We start from the raw sequence: 20,645 nt of genomic DNA on the forward strand, positions 1-20,645 counted from the left end.
CGATACTGAATCGCACAACGTGAGAAGCGTGATTCGAATTCGAATCGATTTTTTCCCACACCCCTAATATGTATATGTATGAAAATGGATGGATGGATATATATATTTTTTTTTTGTAAAGATATCATTTGTATCTTTACAAAATGTGTTCAAAACTTAATTATATTGTAATTGTATATTTTGTTTTATGTTGCACGATTGCACCAAGTAAAATTCCTAGTTTGTGAACCCGTTCTCAAACTATGGCAATAAAAACTATTCTGATTCTGATGTATTATCAAACATTTAAATGTATGCTTTAAAGTATTGTTGTATTTACATAATTACTTTGAATTCATGTTAAATTACAAACAAATGTAAAATAAATGAGATTTGAAAATAGATTAATATTTCAATTATATGTAAGAAATAAAAATAAAAAATAAAAATAAGTAAGGATCCTCCTCCCAGTGAATTTTTTTGATTTGTAGAAAAGCTTATAAAAGTGGGACTATTATAAAGTTTTTTGTACAAAGCTGAAAAACAATTTACTCGCACAGTTTTCTCACCTACTATAATTGTTAAACAACTTAAGAAGCTGAGTACTGACATGAATAAAATGTAATGTACACTACCGTTCAAAAGTTTGGGGTCACATCGAAATGTCCTTATTTTTGAAGGAAAAGCACTGTACTTTTCAATGAGGATAACTTTAAACTAGTCTTAACTTTAAAGAAATACACTCTATACATTGCTAATGTGGTAAATGACTATTCTAGCTGCAAATGTCTGGTTTTTGGTGCAATATCTACATCGGTGTATAGAGGCCTATTTCCAGCAACTATCACTCCAGTGTTCTAATGGTACAATGTGTTTGCTCATTGGCTCAGAAGGCTAATTGATGATTAGAAAACCCTTGTGCAATCATGTTCACACATCTGAAAACAGTTTAGCTCGTTACAGAAGCTACAAAACTGACCTTCCTTTGAGCAGATTGAGTTTCTGGAGCATCACATTTGTGGGGTCAATTAAACGCTCAAAATGGCCAGAAAAAGAGAACTTTCATCTGAAACTCGACAGTCTATTCTTGTTCTTAGAAATGAAGGCTATTCCACAAAATTGTTTGGGTGACCCCAAACTTTTGAACGGTAGTGTATATAAGTCCAAACATGCGTGTATTTAGCATTTATTATTCACTTATTAATCTAAGACTTTTTGTGTTCCATGCTTTACAAAGACACTAATGGCACGTGTGATGCCACCCCATAGCCCAATTAAAAGGACCAATTAGTAAGAGCACGTCCCGATTATGTCACGCCCCCACTGTTTGAAAACGGACGCCCTCCGTCTTCATGATGAATGAGTTTGACTTTGCACAGAATTTCCACTTTGACACGTTACCACCGCGCTGCCACCTGCTCTCCGCCCAGGTGGGGACTCCGCCATGGCAGGAGAAGAGATAAATGAAGGTGCAGAAGCAAAAGGTGTGGTTTAATCATATTTTGAACAGATGGAGCCATACGTGAGAGTGCGAAAGCTGGCGGAGGCGTCTTTGTCAACATCAACCGGCAACACAGTGATGTCACAAAGAAAGGATGTTGTGTTACCTTCTCCAGGAGGTATCCAATTACCAAAAAGCCCTTTCCTCCAAGCATCTGCTCCTGCATGGCAACCGAGCTTTTCAGCAGCTCCACCAGAAAGGCCAGCAGAGTAGCGCTGGAAAAAGAACAAGATGGTTATCACAATAAGAGAAAACAAAAGAATCAGTTTACAGTAAGCCGGGGGCAGTATAAGGTCAACTGAAGAAGTGAATTAACAAGTACAGAGAGCATGAAGAGCCAGGGAAAGTACGCTGAAGGTGCCTTTTTCCGTTGTTCCGCCAAAGCCTTTGGCTGAGTGACAGTGGTGCCGGGTGACGCTCGGTAATCGGCTTTGCCTCACATTCTCTGGTGGCCTCCACTCAAGCACAACAATAACAAGGACACAATCACTCCAGTGCAGGCTGGCCCACAGATGCACTACATGCATACAAAGTCCTGTGATCGAGTGTCGCCTCGTCTCCTCGCTCTAAGTGACGCCTCTCTTATTTGCCCCTTCCGACTGTCGCCGCACTTTAAACAATCCACGCCGTCAGATAGCTACGCTTTCTCTGAAACTATTACCTCCGCCAAGGGCAAGGGTGAGAGTTCAATTATCTGTTCATATATATTTACACAGTCGTGGTCAAAAGTTTACATACACTTGTAGAAATGATTGGAAACTCAAGACATTATGTTCTTTACAACTCTTATTTTATTGTGATAGAGTGATTGGAGCACATAATTGTTAGTCACAAGAAACATTCATGAAGTTTGGTTCTTTTATGAATTTATTATGGGTCTACTGAAAATGTGACCAAATCTGCTGGGTCAAAAATATACATACAGCAATGTTAAAGGCCTACTGAAACCCACTACTACCGACCACGCAGTCTGATAGTTTATATATCAATGATGAAATCTTAACATTGCAACACATGCCAATACGGCCGGGTTAACTTATAAAGTGCAATTTTAAATTTCCAGCTAAACTTCCGGTTGAAAATGTCTATGTATGATGACGTATGCGCGTGACGTCAATAGTTAAACGGAAGTATTCGGACACCTTTGAATCCAATACAAAAAAGCTCTGTTTTCATCTCAAAATTCCACAGTATTCTGGACATCTGTGTTGGTGAATCTTTTGCAATTTGTTTAATGAACAATGAAGACTGCAAAGAAGAAAGCTGTAGGTGGGATCGGTGTATTAGCGGCTGGCTGCAGCAACACAACCAGGAGGACTTTGACTTGGATAGCAGACTCGCTAGCCGATGCTAGCCGCCGATCGCACGGATGATCGGGTGAAGTCCTTCGTCCTTCCATCGATCGCTGGAACGCAGGTGAGCACTGGTGTTGATGAGCAGATGAGGGCTGGCTGGAATAGGTGGAGCGCTAATGTTTTTATCATAGCTCTGTGAGGTCCCGTTGCTAAGTTAGCTTCAATGGCGTCGTTAGCAACAGCATTGTTAAGCTTCGCCAAGCTGGAAAGCATTAACCGTGTATTTACATGTCCATGGTTTAATTGTATTGTTGATTTTCTGTCTATCCTTCCAGTCAGGGGTTTATTTATTTTGTTTCTATCTGCATTTAAGCACGATGCTATCACGCTAGCTCCATAGCTAAAGTGCTTCACCGATGTATTGTCGTGGAGATAAAAGTCACTGTGAATGTCCATTTCGCGTTCTCGACTCTCATTTTCAAGAGGATATAGTATCCGAGGTGGTTTGAAATACAAATCCGTGATCCACAATAGAAAAAGGAGAAAGTGTGGAATCCAATGAGCCAGCTTGTACCTAAGTTACGGTCAGAGCGAAAAAAGATGCGTCCTGCACTGCACTCTAATCCTTCACTCTCACTTTCCTCATCCACGAATCTTTCATCCTGGCTCAAATTAATGGGGTAATCGTCGCTTTCTCGGTCCGAATGGCTCTCGCTGCTGGTGTAAACAATGGGGAAATGTGAGGAGCCGTTCAACCTGTGACGTCACGCTACTTCCGGTACAGGCAAGGCTTTTTTATCAGCGACCAAAAGTTGCAAACTTTATCGTCGATGTTCTCTACTAAATCCTTTCAGCAAAAATATGGCAATATCGCGACATGATCAAGTATGACACACAGAATGGATCTGCTATCCCCGTTTAAATAAAACAATTTCATTTCAGTAGGCCTTTAATATTTGGTTACATGTCCCTTGGCAAGTTTCACTGCAATAAGGCGCTTTTGGTAGCGATCCACAAGCTTTTGGTTGAATTTTTGACCACTCCTCTTGACAAAATTGGTGCAGTTCAGCTAAATGTGTTGGTTTTCTGACATGGTCTTGTTTCTTCAGCATTGTCCACACGTCAGGACTTTGGGAAGGCCATTCTAAAACCTAAATTCTAGCCTTATTGAGCCATTCCTTTACCACTTTTGACGTGTGTTTGGGGTCATTGTCCTGTTGGAACACCCAACTGCGCCCAAGACCCAACCTCCAGGCCGATGATTTTAGGTTACTTAATCAATAACGGAGCAGCATCTCCTCATCCAGAAACAACAACAAGGCCGGAAATGTGTCCCATGAAAAACCGTCCGACCGGAACTCTCTAATACAGGGGTCCCCAAACTACAGCCCGCGGGCCGGATCCGGCCCCCCAGCATCCAAAATCCTGCCCACAGGAAGTCCCAAGTTAAAAAAATAATTTTTTTTTAAAGTTTTTTTTAAAAAAATCTTTCCTTTCTAATCCATTTTCTACCGCTTGTTACTCTTGGTGTCTCCTAGTCGCTCAGGCAAATCATATTTTCTAAAAATGAATTTTCCCATCTATAACGTGACAATGTTAAATGTTGATGAACATCAATGTTAATTGATGTTAAATGACAAAACAGATTATAAAGACAATGTATATATATATATATATATATATATATATATATATATATATATATATATATATATATATATATATATATATATATATATATATATATATATATATATATATATATATATACACACAGCCTGGCCCCCGGCCAAATTCTTTTAACCCAATGCGGCCCCCGAGTCAAAAAGTTTGGGGACCCCTGCTCTAATAACTAAAGTTCCTTGGGTGAATAATGTAAACTCACTACACCGGTATGTTTTAGCGCTTTCATGGCGAGTTTACTGACAGATATAAGTAAGAACTTTACACTACTTTATATTAGAAATGGCAACAGTGGAGGATGAATGTCCCATAACAAGAAGATAGAGAAAATATAAGACGCTTATCGACTACGGTGTCGTCACGGACTACAAAAGCGGACATGCGCAATTTTTCAGGATTAATGCAGATCTCAAATACAGATCAGCAGGTACCAGTAGGTAAGAAAAGCTGCTTTTGCATAATATTGCGAAACAAAACGCCAGATAATATGTCTTATCTTATACACACACGCCGTAATACTCGTATGTTGAAGCACAGTACAATCCGTCAGCGGTGCGGCTTCATAGCTTACCAAAGTCGTACTAAAACATTTTGATAGATTTTTGAGCGCCGTGTGTAATTTTCTATAGTTTCAATGGAACATATAAAATGTTGGTGTTGTTTACTTGAGTCATATTGCCATCATATTGCAGTCTACACATTTATCTTATGTTTGACTGCCATCTACTGGTCACACTTATTACACCATGTCCTAAATAAAATTGCATCGAAGTCGGTAAGCAAAACCAGAATTATTCCCTACATTAGGCACACCGGGTTATAAGGCGCACTGTCGAGTTTTGAGGAAAAAAAAGGATTTTAAGTGCGCCTTAAAGTAAAAAAAATACACAACTCTTGCATGTAGGAATAACAGTTTTATCACCAGTCTGACATCGCCACAATTGGCTATCAACTATCAATTTATGCTCAAATTGTGTGAAAATGTACTGTTTCTTTGGCACATTCTCGCTCTGTTTTGTTCTGTATTGCTGCTGGTTTAGCTGTGATAATTATGCCAATTTGTCATTTAATTTCATATTGGTGAATTTATGACTTAGTAATAATTGCACTTATATTATTTAACCCGTTAAAGTTGATGCAATAGTTGCAGTTATATTATTTAAGCAGTTAAAGATGATGTAATAATTGCATGTATATTATTTAAGCGGTTAAAATTGATGTTATAATTGCATTTATATGATTTAAGCAGTTAAATTCCATATAATAATTGCATTTTTATTATTTAAGCAGTTAAAATAGATGTTTGCCACCATTACGTGTATGCCTCGAGGGAACTAACTTTTCAATGAGTTATAGGCATTGTATTCCGCCGTCATACGGCTTTTAGAACGTAATGACATCATTGCGCCCGCATTAGCTCTGTGTGTTGTTAGCGAATGACGGCGATTTGGATAGCTAACGTTAGTGTTCATCGAATTAATATTCTATCCAAACAACAACATGACTGCCAACTGTTGGTTGCTGCTCTTGGACGGCTTCTGTGAGCGTGCACATGCTCGCAGCGTGTACGTGTGGCGAGTGAAAAGCTCTAACAGCAAAAAAATTATACAGACCGCAAGCATTTTTTGTCATTAGTACTTTAAAAAAAACAGACACTGTTAAGATCTACTGTATATGTCCTGTTACACCACTAATGCCGACCTGGGCAAATTAAGGCCTGGTAAGCTTTTCAATCTGGCCCGCCGGACATTCCAAAACAATTGTTTATATCTTTAAGAAGGAAACTGTAGCTGCCATTATGATGTGCAGTGATGTTTTTAAATTGCTATAAGTTTTGAACTATACAAAGTATTTAAAGGCCTACTGAAATTAAATGTTCTGATTTAAAGGGGGATAGCAGATCCATTCTATGTGTCATACTTGATCATTTCGTGATATTGCCATATTTTTGCTGAAAGGATTTAGTAGAGAACATCGACGATAAAGTTTGCAACTTTTGGTCGTTGATAAAAAAGCCTTGCCTGTACCGGAAGTAGCGTGACGTCACAGGTTGAAAAGCTCCTCACATTTCCCCATTGTTTACACCAGCAGCGAGAGCGATTCGGACCAAGAAAGCGACGATTACCCCATTAATTTGAGCCAGGATGAAAGATTTGTGGATGAGGAACATGAGAGTGAAGGATTAGAGTGCAGTGCAGGACGTAACTTTTTTCGCTCTGACCGTAACTTAGGTACAAGCTGGCTCATTGGATTCCACACTTTCTCCTTTTTCTATTGTGGATCACAGATTTGTATTTTAAACCACCTCGGATACTATATCCTCTTGAAAATGAGAGTCGAGAACGCGAAATGGACATTCACAGTGACTTATCTCCACGACAATACATCGGCGAAGCACTTTAGCTACGGAGCTAACGTGATAGCATCGTGCTTAACTGCAGATAGAAACAGACGAAATAAGCCCCTGACTGGAAGGATAGACAGAAGATCAATAATACTACCAAACCCTGGATCTGTAACCACACGGTTAATGCTTTCCAGCCTGGCGAAGCCTAGCAATAATGTTGCTAACGACACCATTGAAGCTAACTTAGCTACGGGACCTCGACAGAGCAATGCTAAAAACATTAGCATAGCTCACCTGCGTTCCAGCGATCGACGGCGCGACGAAGGACTTCACCACGATGATCGGTGCGGTCGGCGGCCCGGCGACGGAGGAAGTTAACCCAGACAGGTGAGGACAGCGGCGCGGCGGCGGACGGCGTTGTAGCTTTCGACGACACCCCGGCCGCCATCAGAGTCGGCAAGAAACATATATTTCCCCAAAGTTACGTACGTGACATGCACATAGCGCCACGCACGTACGGGCAAGCAATCAAATGTTTGTAAGCCAAAGCTGTACTCACGGTAGCGCGTCTGCTATCCAACTCAAAGTCCTCCTGGTTGTGTTGCTGTAGCCGGCCGCTAATACACCAATCCCACCTACAACTTTCTTCTTTGCAGTCTCCATTGTTCATTGAACAAATTGCAAAAGATTCACCAACACAGATGTCCAGAATACTGTGGAATAATGTGGTGAAAACAGACGACTTAAGCTGGCGACCGTGCTATTCCAAAATGTCTCCTTCAACCCTTGACGTCACGCGCAAACGTCATCATACCAAGACGTTTTCAGCCGGAAGTTTCCCGGGAAATTTAAAATTGCACTTTATAAGTTAACCCAGCCGTATTGGCATGTGTTGCAATGTTGAGATTTCATCATTGATATATAAACTATCAGACTGCGTGGTCGGTAGTAGTGGGTTTCAGTAGGCCTTTAAATGGTTGGAATCTGCGCTTTTGCATGATATACTAGTTACGATGGTAATCTAAATCACAGCAGCTCAGACCAGGCACCAAGCAGTGTGAGTGGGGAGCGTTTCCACTGAGTGTTTCCAGAGCGGCCAGCCTGAAATGCGGGTGTCAGGGAGAGATGCGGAAGGAGATTTTTACAACAAAGTTCTAAAGCTTAGTGATGTATCAGATATATCAGATTGTAGGTGTTTTGTTTTTTTTACCCTTCGCGTTCATATTACGCTGTGTTTGTTGCATTTTTGTTGCGTTTCGCTTGATTGTAAAATATGTCGATCGAGAGGGGGTGTGACGTTCATATGTTGTCAATATTCAGTGTTTTATCCTTCATAGTTAATATTGTAAACCCCACATTCTTTATTTTCTTGTACATTCTGTGTGTCTCATTTAATAAAAAAAATTTAAAATTCCGTTCTGCCATAACATTTTTAGCATTCAATCAAGACATCATTGTGAGGTTTTGTATAAGTGTTGCTAAAAATAGATATACCGGCCCCCAGACACATTTTTTTTCTCTAAATTTGGCCCCCCGAGACAGAATAATTGCCCAGGCCTGCACTAATGGTAACATAAGGTAGATGGGGGTGGTCTTGTAACTGTGAGCAAGATGCGTACAACTTCAATTCATATTCTGTTAAATTTGCATGTCAAGAAAATCAGTGAAAATTAGTTTTGGATAGAATTTGCATGTTTTTTTGGGTTTTTTTTTCAAGTACCAGTTCATGCACCGTTTTATGAACTTTTAGATCGTGGCAAATATGCCTCTGTGGGCGAGCCATGTGTCGGTGTACAAACGCTAATGAGCGCCGCTGGGAACCTTAGGGCACTGACATTTTGGGGTCATGACTTCCTGTGCAGTAGAGTATACACGTAGTGCAGCCATTTTTTAACTCCATCACATCCTGTTGACGCAGTTCATTACTCGGACGCCACTTCTCAGTGCTTCGGCGTGTTTCTTTTCTCGACTTTCACAAAACTTTTGGTTGGTTGAAGGCGTACCCCGCCTACCGCCCCAATGCAGCTGAGATAGGCTCCAGTACCCCCCCGCAACTCCAAAAGGGACAAGCATTAGAAAATGGATGGATGGAAGTTTTTTTCCAACAGTTACAAAATGATTCATCAGACATTCCATATATTTTCCTTTTCTTTATACAACATGTCCGAAAAGGAGTAGGAATGATACGGGTTATCTAATCCAGGGGTGTCCAAAGTGTGGCCCGGGGGCCATTTGCGGCCCGCAGGTAATTTTTTAACGGCCCCACGGCACATTCTAAAAATATGATGACAAAAAAATAAAAAACATAAAAAGTGGTATAAAAGAGCAAACAGGTGAAATGTAGCAAGAAAATGTTGCATTATTTACTCTAATAACACAAAGCTGCCATGCAGGCAGTTTCTTTCTTTAAAAAATAATAATGAATCAAAATCAATTTCATTATGAATTATTGACCCATTCTAGGCTCCATTTACTTCACATTAAATATTCCACTTTGAGATATTTTGGGGGGAAAATGTTGCATATTTTTTGGTTGCCATTTAAAAAACAAAGTTTTTTAAAGAAGGGCCTAAAAAGAACAAACAAAAAACATGAACAACAATAAAACTTATAATTGACGGATAGATCTGAAGTTGATCTTGAGACTATTGTGGTAAAAGTTTAAAAAAATGTTGGATTTATTTTTTTAAACTTTACTGAGCAGGACCCTTTTGGATCCCCAATAATTTTAGTGGGACTTTTTTTTTTTTTTTTTTAAGTGTCATTACATTACATATTGGGGGAAAATATTGCATATTTTGTGTTTTTTTCCATAAAAAAAACACGGTTTTCTTGACAAAAATGGCATACAACTTAAATCTTTAAAAGCGTTATATTGACAGATAGACCTAATGTTGATCTAGAGATTTAAACCTTGAATAATAATAATAATAATACTAAATAATGACACATTTGTAATATTTTTTTGGACCAAAACCTTTTGGGGTCCCCGGGATCAAGTTTGAGTGAAGGCCTAAATGTATCTTTTTTATACATATATTGTATTGGTTTTTAAAATAAATAATATCAAAATGGCCCCCGCTTGCTTTGATTTTTCAGTGTGCGGCCCTCAGTGGAAAAAGTTTGGACACCCCTGATCTAATCCTACCCTTCTTTAATTTCGAAGCAATTTCAAATCCATTTGGTCACTTCCTGTTCTCCTTTTGTAACACAACTTAAATCAACTGTTCTCTTAAATAAAACATTTGAATACGTTTTGATAAACATAATGAGATGAATAAGATCTAATTTTCAATGTTTATCAGGAACTTTGTCTCTTGAATTATGCCTCTTCAAAAAAAGCCAACAAACCAGCCAGGAAAGAAGGAGGGATGGGCTGTGAAATTACAGTACACTTAGAGAGGAGACGGAAAAGAAGAAAACCATTTAAAAAAAAAAAAAGGAGGACTATCTTTTAGAGCCGTAACACACAGCCCCTCCTCCCCTCTCCCTCCACTCTCTTCTCCTCATCAAGTCTCTGTTTAAATGCGTTCGCCTCCTCTTGTGGGGTGCAGGCCAAAAACATTCGTGGGCAGCAAGGTAAATACGTTTTTGTATTTTTTATTATTGACGTTTGAGAGCACCAAAGTGACTTTTGTGTGTATGCGCATGTCGACGTCAGCTTGGCCTTTTGTTTTGATAATAGGGAGATTGATAATCCATGACTCCATTGTTATGGTTGTTTGATACACATTAGTTACATTACAGTGTCTTCTAAGTGTGCATTTCTTCACTAAAATAGGGACTTTTTGTCGAGGTTGGAAGTAATTATTCATGTTTACATCGTTTCCTATGGGGAACTGTAATCCACTAAACCAGGGGTGTCTAAACTGCAGCCTGCCGGCATCTTTAATTTGGCCCGTGAGACGTTGTGAGTTTAAAGAAATCTGGCCGCAGGGATATTTCAGTTGATTTTAAAAGTACATTTATATGCTGCTGCTTTATCGCCATCTTGTAGACAACATTAGTTAGTCAGGCCTAAGACCATTTTTAGTACTTTGATTTAAATAGGGCGCAGCAATTACTTATATGACCCGATGCAAACAACCTTCCCTAGTCATGGTGCAAACCAACAAACATAACATAGCACAATTTGAGGATATTATTAAAAAAAACAACCATATATCATATACAAATTCAGAATTACACCCATTTAAATTAACAACAAGGGAAAAATGGAAAACACTATCTCCACACTTATACATGTTTGGCGCATTTTAGCTGCTTGTTTTTAAACCAATCACTCCTACCTACAGTAAAACACAAGCTGCACATCTTGAACACTATCTGCCATTCTTGTTTGGACTCTGTTTTTTTATACTATTTGCGGGTGAGCAGAACCGCACTGGATATTAAATCCAGACATTTTTGTTGCAGAATCTTCAAAGCTTCTGAGCCCAACGGGATTTACAAGCACTCGCTATAAACAAACAAAAGCGTTGGCCAGTGAGCGGCGGGTCTGCTATGGAAGAAAAGACGCTTCTAATGCCAGAGTGGGAGGGACAGAGAGCAGAGATAAGAGGCAACTTCAGAGGCAAGAGATCTTTTGGCTTGGAGGGTTTGAACTGCTGTGCAGGCGCTGTGGCTATCTGGTCAAACTGCTGGCGTTCAAACAACATGGAGTTAGATCAGAGCCCTGACGCCATCCAGAGCGCGGCGGGCGGGCGTTGGGGTAGCCAGCTCAGAGAAAAGAAGGCACACCGTGTTCATTTGAGTGTAAAATTAACATTACTCTGCAAAATGAACGTACAGTATATATTTTATCTGCTGTTTCGTCACATTGGTAGGTTCTGCTAGCTCTCACCATACAGTGGTCTCCACTTGGCTGTCGTTTAACTGATGGTAGTCCAGCTGAGCAAACAGAGGGAAGAGGACCTGGATGCCGCCGATGGAGTGGATGGCGCGGTGGATGGAGTGAGTCACAGTGGCTTTCACATCCTGGGAAAGAGATAACACTTTAAAAGCTAAAAAAAAAAAAAAACACTCACATTTGAACACATTATTTTTTTAGGGGTGTCCAAAAAAATTAAGATTTTTGAATTAATTGCAATTCTTATTTGTAACGATTCGTAATGTGTTCAAAAAAATATTGATTTTAAAAATATATATACGTGTATATATATATATACACACACATATATATATAGATACATACATACATATATATACCTATATATATACCTATATATATACCTATATATATATATATATACCTATATATACCTATATATATATATATATATATATATATATATATATACCTATATATACATATATATATATACATATATACATATATAGATATATGTATATATACATATATATACCTATATATACATATATATATGTATATATACCTATATATATACATATACATATATGTATATATGTATATATGTATATATGTATATATATATATATATATATATATATATATATATATATATATATATATATATATATATATATATATATATATGCTCCCTCGGTCCCAGACCATTGGATGCTGGCGCCGGAAGGCCGCGGACTTTCATTGTTACATTCCTCCGTTTCCAGGAGAGAGAAGGAGTTCTCAGATGGGCCAGACAACATGGATTGGATTGCCGCGGCACCGAGCTCAGAGTTTACCCGGACATCAGCCCTGCTTTGGCCAAGAAACGAGCTGCTTTCAACTCCGTCAAAAATGCGCTCTACCTGAAAGGAATTAAATTTCGCTTGCTGCACCCCGCCCGTCTCCAGGTATCCTTCAGAAATGAAAACTTGTACTTTGAGTCTCCACAAAAAGCCCGGGACTTCTACGACGAACGCATCGCTCCCACAGGTTAGTGGAAGATGACTTTGTATGGAAGACGTTTCAGGCCAAAATTACGTTGAAGAGGACATTAACGGGTGCGTCAGAAAAACAATGGACATTGTTTATTTAGGCTTGCAGGCAACTAATCATCCTGTTGTGCAACTTATTTGAGGTATGGTTATATTTTTTGGTCAATTTCTGCAATGCAACTTTTTTTTCCCTCTTATTTATTTATATATTACATTTATTTATTTATTTATTTTTTGCTTATTCCTATTTAAGTGTCATCTACTGTACATTATAGACACATTAGCAGATACAGGAGCCCTATCTGCTCGGTGATATTAGTTCACAGATTAATGTCATACGGAAGTAATAGAGTTTATGGAGTCCCGCTGCTAGTTCTAGTTCTTAGGACAAGCTTAGGGTGGTTTAGGAGTGTATATTTGTTCTTTGTTGCTATGGTTTTTTTGGGGGGGGGTTTTGTGTGTTAGGTCCTACAAATTTGTCTTTTCTTTTAGTCCTATCTGTATGTTAATACCACTTCCTTCTACAAGGCATTGTGTCATCTCACCATATTTTTTATAAATGTGATTATGGCTAATACAAACAAAAAAGGGTTATCTTGCTTGAGATTTGTTTCTTGGAACATTAAAGGGATCAATGGCCCAGTTAAAAGAGGTAGAGTATTTTCCCATTTAAAACTGAAATTGCTTTCCTACAAGAGACTCATCTGACCACTAAGGATCACCATAGATTAAAGGCCTCATGGGTTGGGCAATCTTTTCACTCAAATTGTAGCAGTAAAGCAAGGGGCACAGCTATTTTAATACACAAAAGAATCCAGTTTAGCCCAACAAATGTCATAACTGACCATCAAGGTCGTTTTGTAATAGTCTCGGGTTCTCTTAATAATATGTCTGTTGTCCTTGCCAACCTTTATGCACCCAATTGGGATGATGAAGCATTTATTAGGAAAGTGTTTTCACTTTTGCCAGACCTCAGTTCTCATCGTTTAATATTGGGGGGAGACCTGAACTGTGCAATAGACCCGTTGCTAGACAAATCTAGTCCAAGGCAGGGCCCCCCATTAAAAATGGCCAAAACAATTTCAAATCTCATGGGTCAAATAGGAGGTGTGGACCCGTGGCGCTTTCTTTACCCAGATAAAAAACAATTCTCTTTTTATTCTCAGGTCCATAAAACTTTTTCAAGGATTGACTACTTTTTCATAGATGATAATCTCCTTCCGGCTGTCGATAATGTAGAATATTCAACAATAGTGATATCTGACCATGCTCCATTGTCACTTGATCTTTCGTTTACACTCTTTAAAAAAACGCAGACTCCATGGAGGTTTAAATGCACACTACTCAATGATGACGGATTCTGCAAAACAATTTCCAAAGTGATAGATGATTTTCTTGTCACCAACAACTCTACTCCCATATCCCCGTCTTTACTCTGGGAGACATTAATGGTGGTAGTCCGGGGAGAGATTATTTCTTATTCAGCAAGACAAAACAAATTGAGAAGACAAAAACAGGAGCAGCTCATGGAAAGTATAACAGAATTGGACAGACAACTATCAGTATCTCCATACCCTGATCTGGTTAAAGATAGACAAAATCTGCAAATGAACTATAATTTATTGTCAACACAAGAAACTGAAAAATTACTCTTACGATCGCGTGGCTTCCTGTACGAGCACGGTGAGAAGGCAGGGCGCCATCTATCACGCCAAATTAAAAGCCAGTCAGCATCTCGGCAAATTCGACAAATCAGAACCCTCACAGATGAACTTACAGTCATTCCTTCAGTCATTAATGACACCTTCAAATCATTCTACTCTGAACTATATACTTCACAATGCGCTGCTGATAAAACAATCATGTTGCGTTTCCTGGATAACTTGAAATTTCCATCCATAACTACTACTCAAGAGAGCGCTTTGGATCAACCTTTAGTAATCCGGGAAATTGTCAATTCAATTAAACTAATGCAGAGCGGCAAGGCCCCTGGCCCAGATGGCTATCCTATAGAGTTTTATAAAAAATTATCAGATAAACTGACTCCTCTCCTTTTAAATATGTACACTGACTCTCTGGACCGGGGTACCTTGCCTCGAACTCTCACCGAAGCGTCAATAACTTTATTACTAAAACCGGGCAAAGTTGATTCTGACTGTAGTTCTTACCGTCCCATCTCTCTCTTAAACGCTGATTATAAGATTTTAGCTAAAGTACTGGCCCTTCGCCTTGAATCAATTTTACCAAACATCATATCACCTGACCAAACTGGATTTATGAAAAACCGGCACTCTTTTCCCAACATTCGTAGCCTTCTTAACATTATTTTTTCTCCAGCATCCGAGGAGACGCCAGAAGTGGTGGTCTCTTTGGATGCAGAGAAAGCTTTCGACGGGGTGGAGTGGGGATATTTATTGGAGGTCTTAAAGAGGTTTAACATTGGGTCTAAATATATATCTTGGATAGCACTTCTATACTCTTCTCCTAGGGCTGCCGTAAGCACAAATGGGATGTTATCCCAATTTTTCACACTTGGCAGAGGTACACGGCAGGGGTGCCCTCTAAGCCCATTGTTATTTGTTACTGCAATCGAACCCTTGTCCATTGCTCTTAAATCGGCCGGTATCAGTAAAGGAATCCATAGATGCGGTCTAGAACACACACATTCTCTATACGCGGATGATTTACTATTGTTTATATCTGATCCAATCTCTACCATTCCAAAGATTATTGATTTGCTAAACAATTTTGGATCATTCTCTGGCTATAAATTGAATTTCGTTAAGAGTGAATGCTTCCCTGTGAATAATTTGGCCCTTGAGATCCCTGATGGATATTTCCCATTTAAGATGTCTAGGAACAGCTTCAAGTACTTAGGTGTACATATTTGTCGCAAGCTACCAGCTCTCTACAAGGACAATTTTCCACCTCTAATCGACAAACTTAAATTAGATTTGGATAGGTGGAAAGATTTACACATAACTATTGCTGGCAGGGTAAACTGCGTCAAAATGAATGTGCTTCCTCGATTTTTGTATCTGTTTCAATGTTTGCCTATCTTTTTACCCAATTCCTTTTTTTGCATAATAAACAAACTAATTTCATCCTTTATATGGAAAGGCAAGACTCCCAGGATTAGAAGAGAGTTCCTGCAAAGGCATAGGTCCGTAGGTGGTTTATCACTCCCTAATCTAAAATACTACTATTGGGCAGCTAACATACACAAAGTGACTCTCTGGATCCAAGAACCTGAATTAATCTGGTGTAAATCTGAAGCTAGTTCCTGTTCTACCTCTCTCTTGGATCTACTTACATCAAAATTACCTTATCGACCATCCCAATTTACTTGTAGTCCAATCGTCATTTCTACCCTTAGAATCTGGTCTCAATTTAGAAATACTTTCGGCCTGCAGGGCTTATCCAACCACAGCCCCATTCATAATAACCACCTCTTCCTCCCTCCTAGCACAGATGTAGCGTTTTCTCTATGGAAGCAGTCAAACCTTAGCAGGCTAAAGGACTTATATATTGGTGATGTCTTCGCTAGTTTCAGTGAACTGTGTATAAAATTTGACCTACCAAAATCTCACCTATTTCGATACTTTCAGGTTCGTAATTTTGTTAAATTAAATAGTCTCTTTTTCCCTAATACTCCACCTAATTCGCTAATTGACTCAATTTTAGACTTAATAAAATGTTACCCAAACATTTAATAAACAGTTTTCTTTTAAGTAACATAAAATCTTATCAGAGCGGTTTGTCTATTCTATGAAGGAATGCAGTTCATCATAAAACTGGCACCCAAAGTTTAAGAAAAAAAAAAAGTGTTGATTTTGAATTGAGAATCGATTCTGAATCGAATCGTTACCCCCAAGAATCAAATCAAATCGTGTGGTGCCCAAAAATTCACAGCTCTATAATTTTTAGCAGACTACTGACCTGTAGCATAAGTGCATGGGGCGAGTGGACAAAGATGGAGGAGTTTTCCCGGGGCGAAGACTCCAGACAGAGTTGTGCATCGGTGGCCTTGGAGTTATAAGTGAAGGCGATGGAGCTGGCCAGCTTGCCGTCATACAAGACTTGCTTGTGATGTTCCGCTAGGTGGATGTCGCTCTCAGACTTAAACTTGAACGTGCTCTGGGAAGGAAAGAAATCAAACAAGGGTGAAATTAAAACCGGGGATGGGGTTTTGCCTGCACATTCATTACATGCATGCGTTCACTGTAGTGTGGGGTTTTTCCAACAATAAAATATGTGTAGTATTTACAGCATTACAAGTGAGTAAAGCCCTCAAACACAACAGCATTTTATTAGATTTTGCCAAGGAAGAGAATGCAGAAAGTAGGGATGTGCGCATTGATCGGCAGAGTTTGTGAATAACCAAGTGATCTCCCTTCATGCCTTTTAACTCCCATCCCCTCTGGCTTTCACTGTATTTATTTGAAGTCCCCCCGCTGACAAGCGGCTAAATATGTCTCTCCATACACAGTGTGGAGCCGCTTCCCTAAGTTGAAAGTAGAGATGTCCAATAATATCGGACTGCCGATATTATCGGCCGATAAATGCTTTAAAATGTAATATCGGAAATTATCGGTATCGGTTTCAAAATTATCGGTATCGGTTCCAAAAAGTAAAATGTATGACTTTTTAAAACGCCGGAGACGTACAGAGCGCCAATAAACCTTAAAGGAGCTGCCTTTGCGTGCCTGTCCAGTCACATAATATCTACGGCTTTTCACACACACAAGTGAGTGCATGCATACTTGATCAACAGCCATACAGGTCACACTGAGGGTGGTCGTATAAACAACTTTAACACTGTTACAAATATGCGCCACACTGTGAATGACAAACACATTTCGGGAGAACATCCGCACCGTAACACAACATAAACACAAAATAACATATACCCAGAACCCCTTGCAGCACTAACTCTTCCGGGACGCTACAATATACACCCCCGCTACCCCCTCCCCCCCTCAACCCCGCCGCCCCCCAACCCCGCCCACCTCAACCTCCTCATGCTCTCTCAGGGAGAGCATGTCCCAAAATTCCAAGCTGCTGTTTTGAGGCATGTTAAAAAAAATAATGCACTTTGTGACTTCAATAATAAATATGGCAGTGCCATGTTGGCATTTTTTTCCATAACTTGAGTTGATATATTTTGGAAAACCTTGTTACATTGTTTAATGCATCCAGCGGGGCATCACAACAAAATTAGGCATAATAATGTGTTAATTCCACGACTGTATATATCGTATCGGTTGATATCGGAATCGGTAATTAAGAGTTGGACAATATCGGAATATCGGACATCTCTAGTTAAAAGTAAATACCTCCATTATACCACAATAAACTGGATTTCTTAACATCTTAAGTTGAAACATCACCAATAAATAAGTGCTTTTGTTTAGGAAGTGTAGATAAAAGTGTTTTACAGCAGAAATTAAGTGGATGTTAACAAATAGATTAATATGAGTCAAAAGAGAGGATAATAAAACAATGTTAGCACAGTCAGTAAACAACACATACTAGCAGGGCGTATCGATTTATAAATTGGGGGTGTCGATACCAAGTGTATTATCAGTATCCGATCGATACTAGAGTGATTAGGTCATTATTTTAATTTTCTCCAAATCTTTTTTTTTAATATTTGTTTTTCTTATTGTTTAAAAACTGAACACCGGAGGAGTTCAAGGGCAAATAGAGGATTTAAATGAGTAATAGTATGTCTTGCTTTTATATCGGTGTTTTGCTCAATCATATGTAATAAAAGAGAATAAGGGACTAGTTTAAATAATGTTTTGATATCGTTAAACTGTCAATAGCACTCACCATACATACATTGAACAATTTACAGTTAATACATGTGAGAGAGTAAGAGAAAGTTAACTTGAATATACTTTAAAGCAGTCAGTGTACAGCTTGTATAGACAGTGCAGATTTACTATCAACACACAAGTACTGCTCACAGTGATCATGTCCAAATTGTGTCCTCTGTGTGAGTATTTGTTTTTTCTGGCACCGCCCTAATCCTCTTGAACATTCAATTCATTAGAGCTGCACAAGGTAATAGAATCCTCTTCCACTCCTCCACGATGACTGGTGGAGTTGGTAAACGCGTGTAATCGTGCGCTTCTCCACCTTCCTGTCTTCTGCTTGACACTGTTTTTCAAATGCTTAATTTGGTTTGTGTCTGGAGGACGTGTTTTTGTCCACTCCGATAACTTCCAAGACACTTGTCATCTTGAAGGTTTGTTTGGGCTCCTTATCACGCGGGAAACATGTATTTCGGACCACTTTCCCGGAGGAGGGACTCGTACGCTGCTTCATGAACCGTAGCTCCCCAGTGCCGGCAGCGTTTCCGCAGCAACATAAAACCACCACCACCACGCTTGACAGTCGGCAAAACACCATCTTTGGAGTTTGTCAGCTATCTAGACAAGAATGGCTGCCTGTCGACACATTTACACTGGATTGTAAGCGTACACTGCTGTGAAAGCTGTACACTGACTACTTTAAAGTACAGATGCATGTCAATAAGTTTGAATATGATGCGAATGTTAAAAAATGTAATTAGTCTTCAATTAAAGGCTCAGTTTTTACGGTTAATTTGCTGTTTAGAGCACAAAGCAATTTACAATATCTCACGTATTTGTTACGGCGCGTGCGCATACTATCATTCCCTCCGCTGCGGAAGCAGCAAGAAGCTCCGCTGAGAGCGCAGCCAGACACGCCCCTGGGCGCCCCGCTCAAACCGCGGCCACGCGCCTACACGGCTGCGAAAATCTGCAATCAGCGCACCTGGATCTGATGAGGCTCAACAGTATAAAGCCCAACGCAGCAGACGACCCAGCGCCGGAACATAGTTCTCTGTTTTCAGTAAGCTTCGCGTCTCTGGCTCCTCTCCTGTGTCTGCTCTCCATATTCCCTTGCTTCTTGTGCTGATTTGTCCCTGTCATTTCCCTGTTCCCGCAGAATCCTCCGTCACCTTAGAAGTGAGCTGTGCGCCTCGCTCCTCTGGATCTCCCTCTGGACTTTGACTGCCTCCCTCGATCCTAGACTTCCTTTGCTTTGAACCCGGATCAGGACGCCTCTCTCCAGCCCCCATGGACCTCCCTCTTGGATCACAGACCTCGTTCTGCTCAGCCCCCTTTGGACTTGTTTGGCTCTCCAAACAATATATACTTACAACAAACTCCTGGTAATACAATCTTGTTAATTCACACATATAATCTTGCATGTACACACATAGTAGCATAAACACCCCACTCACTCATCAAAGCTCAATAAACCCTGTTGAGCGATACTTCCTGTGTCGTGCCGTCTCTTTCGCCCTTGTCGTACAAAACAGTATTTAGAGGCCTACTGAAACCCACTACTACCGACCACGCAGTCTGATAGTTTATATATCAATGATGAAATCTTAACATTGCAACACATGCCAATACGGCCAGGTTAGATTAGTAAAGTGCAATTTTAAATTTTGCGCGAAATATCCTGCTGAAAACGTCTCGGTATGACGCCTGCACGTGACATCACGGATTGTAGCGGACATTTTGGGACAGCATTGTGGCCAGCTATTGAGTAGTCTGTTTTCATCGCAAAATTCCACAGTATTCTGAACATCTGTGTTGGTGAATCTTTTGCAATTTGTTCAATGAACAATGGAGATAGCAAAGAAGAAAGTTGTAGGTGGGAAGCGGTGTATTTCGGCCGACTGCAGCAACACAAACACAGCCGATGTTTCATTGTTTACATTCCCGAAAGATGACAATCAAGCTTTACCATTGGCCTGTCGAGAACTGGGACAACAGAGACTCTTACCAGGAGGACTTTGAGTTGGATACGCAGACGCGGTACCATGAGTACGTACGCAGCTGCGGCTTCCAAACATTTGATCGCTTGCCCGTACGGGCGTGCCGCTATGTGCATGTCACGTACGTAACTTTGGGGAAATATATGTGCTGTATGAACT

At 39.8% G+C, this 20,645-nt stretch overlaps 1 protein-coding gene across 1 annotated transcript in view; it reads right to left on the bottom strand.

Annotated features, from left to right (window-relative positions):
- Window positions 1-20,645, bottom strand: part of LOC133659127 (neurobeachin-like) — a 601,703-nt gene that overhangs the window by 429,615 nt on the left and 151,443 nt on the right. The window contains exons 9-11 of the mRNA XM_062061862.1: window positions 16,607-16,804; window positions 11,649-11,782; window positions 1,381-1,695 (exon numbers count right to left, since the gene is read on the bottom strand). Coding sequence (XP_061917846.1) covers window positions 1,381-1,695; window positions 11,649-11,782; window positions 16,607-16,804 — 647 coding nt within the window. The remainder of the gene's footprint in view (window positions 1-1,380; window positions 1,696-11,648; window positions 11,783-16,606; window positions 16,805-20,645) is intronic.

This window comes from Entelurus aequoreus, linkage group LG10, assembly GCF_033978785.1.
Source record: "Entelurus aequoreus isolate RoL-2023_Sb linkage group LG10, RoL_Eaeq_v1.1, whole genome shotgun sequence".
Lineage (NCBI taxonomy): Eukaryota > Metazoa > Chordata > Actinopteri > Syngnathiformes > Syngnathidae > Entelurus > Entelurus aequoreus.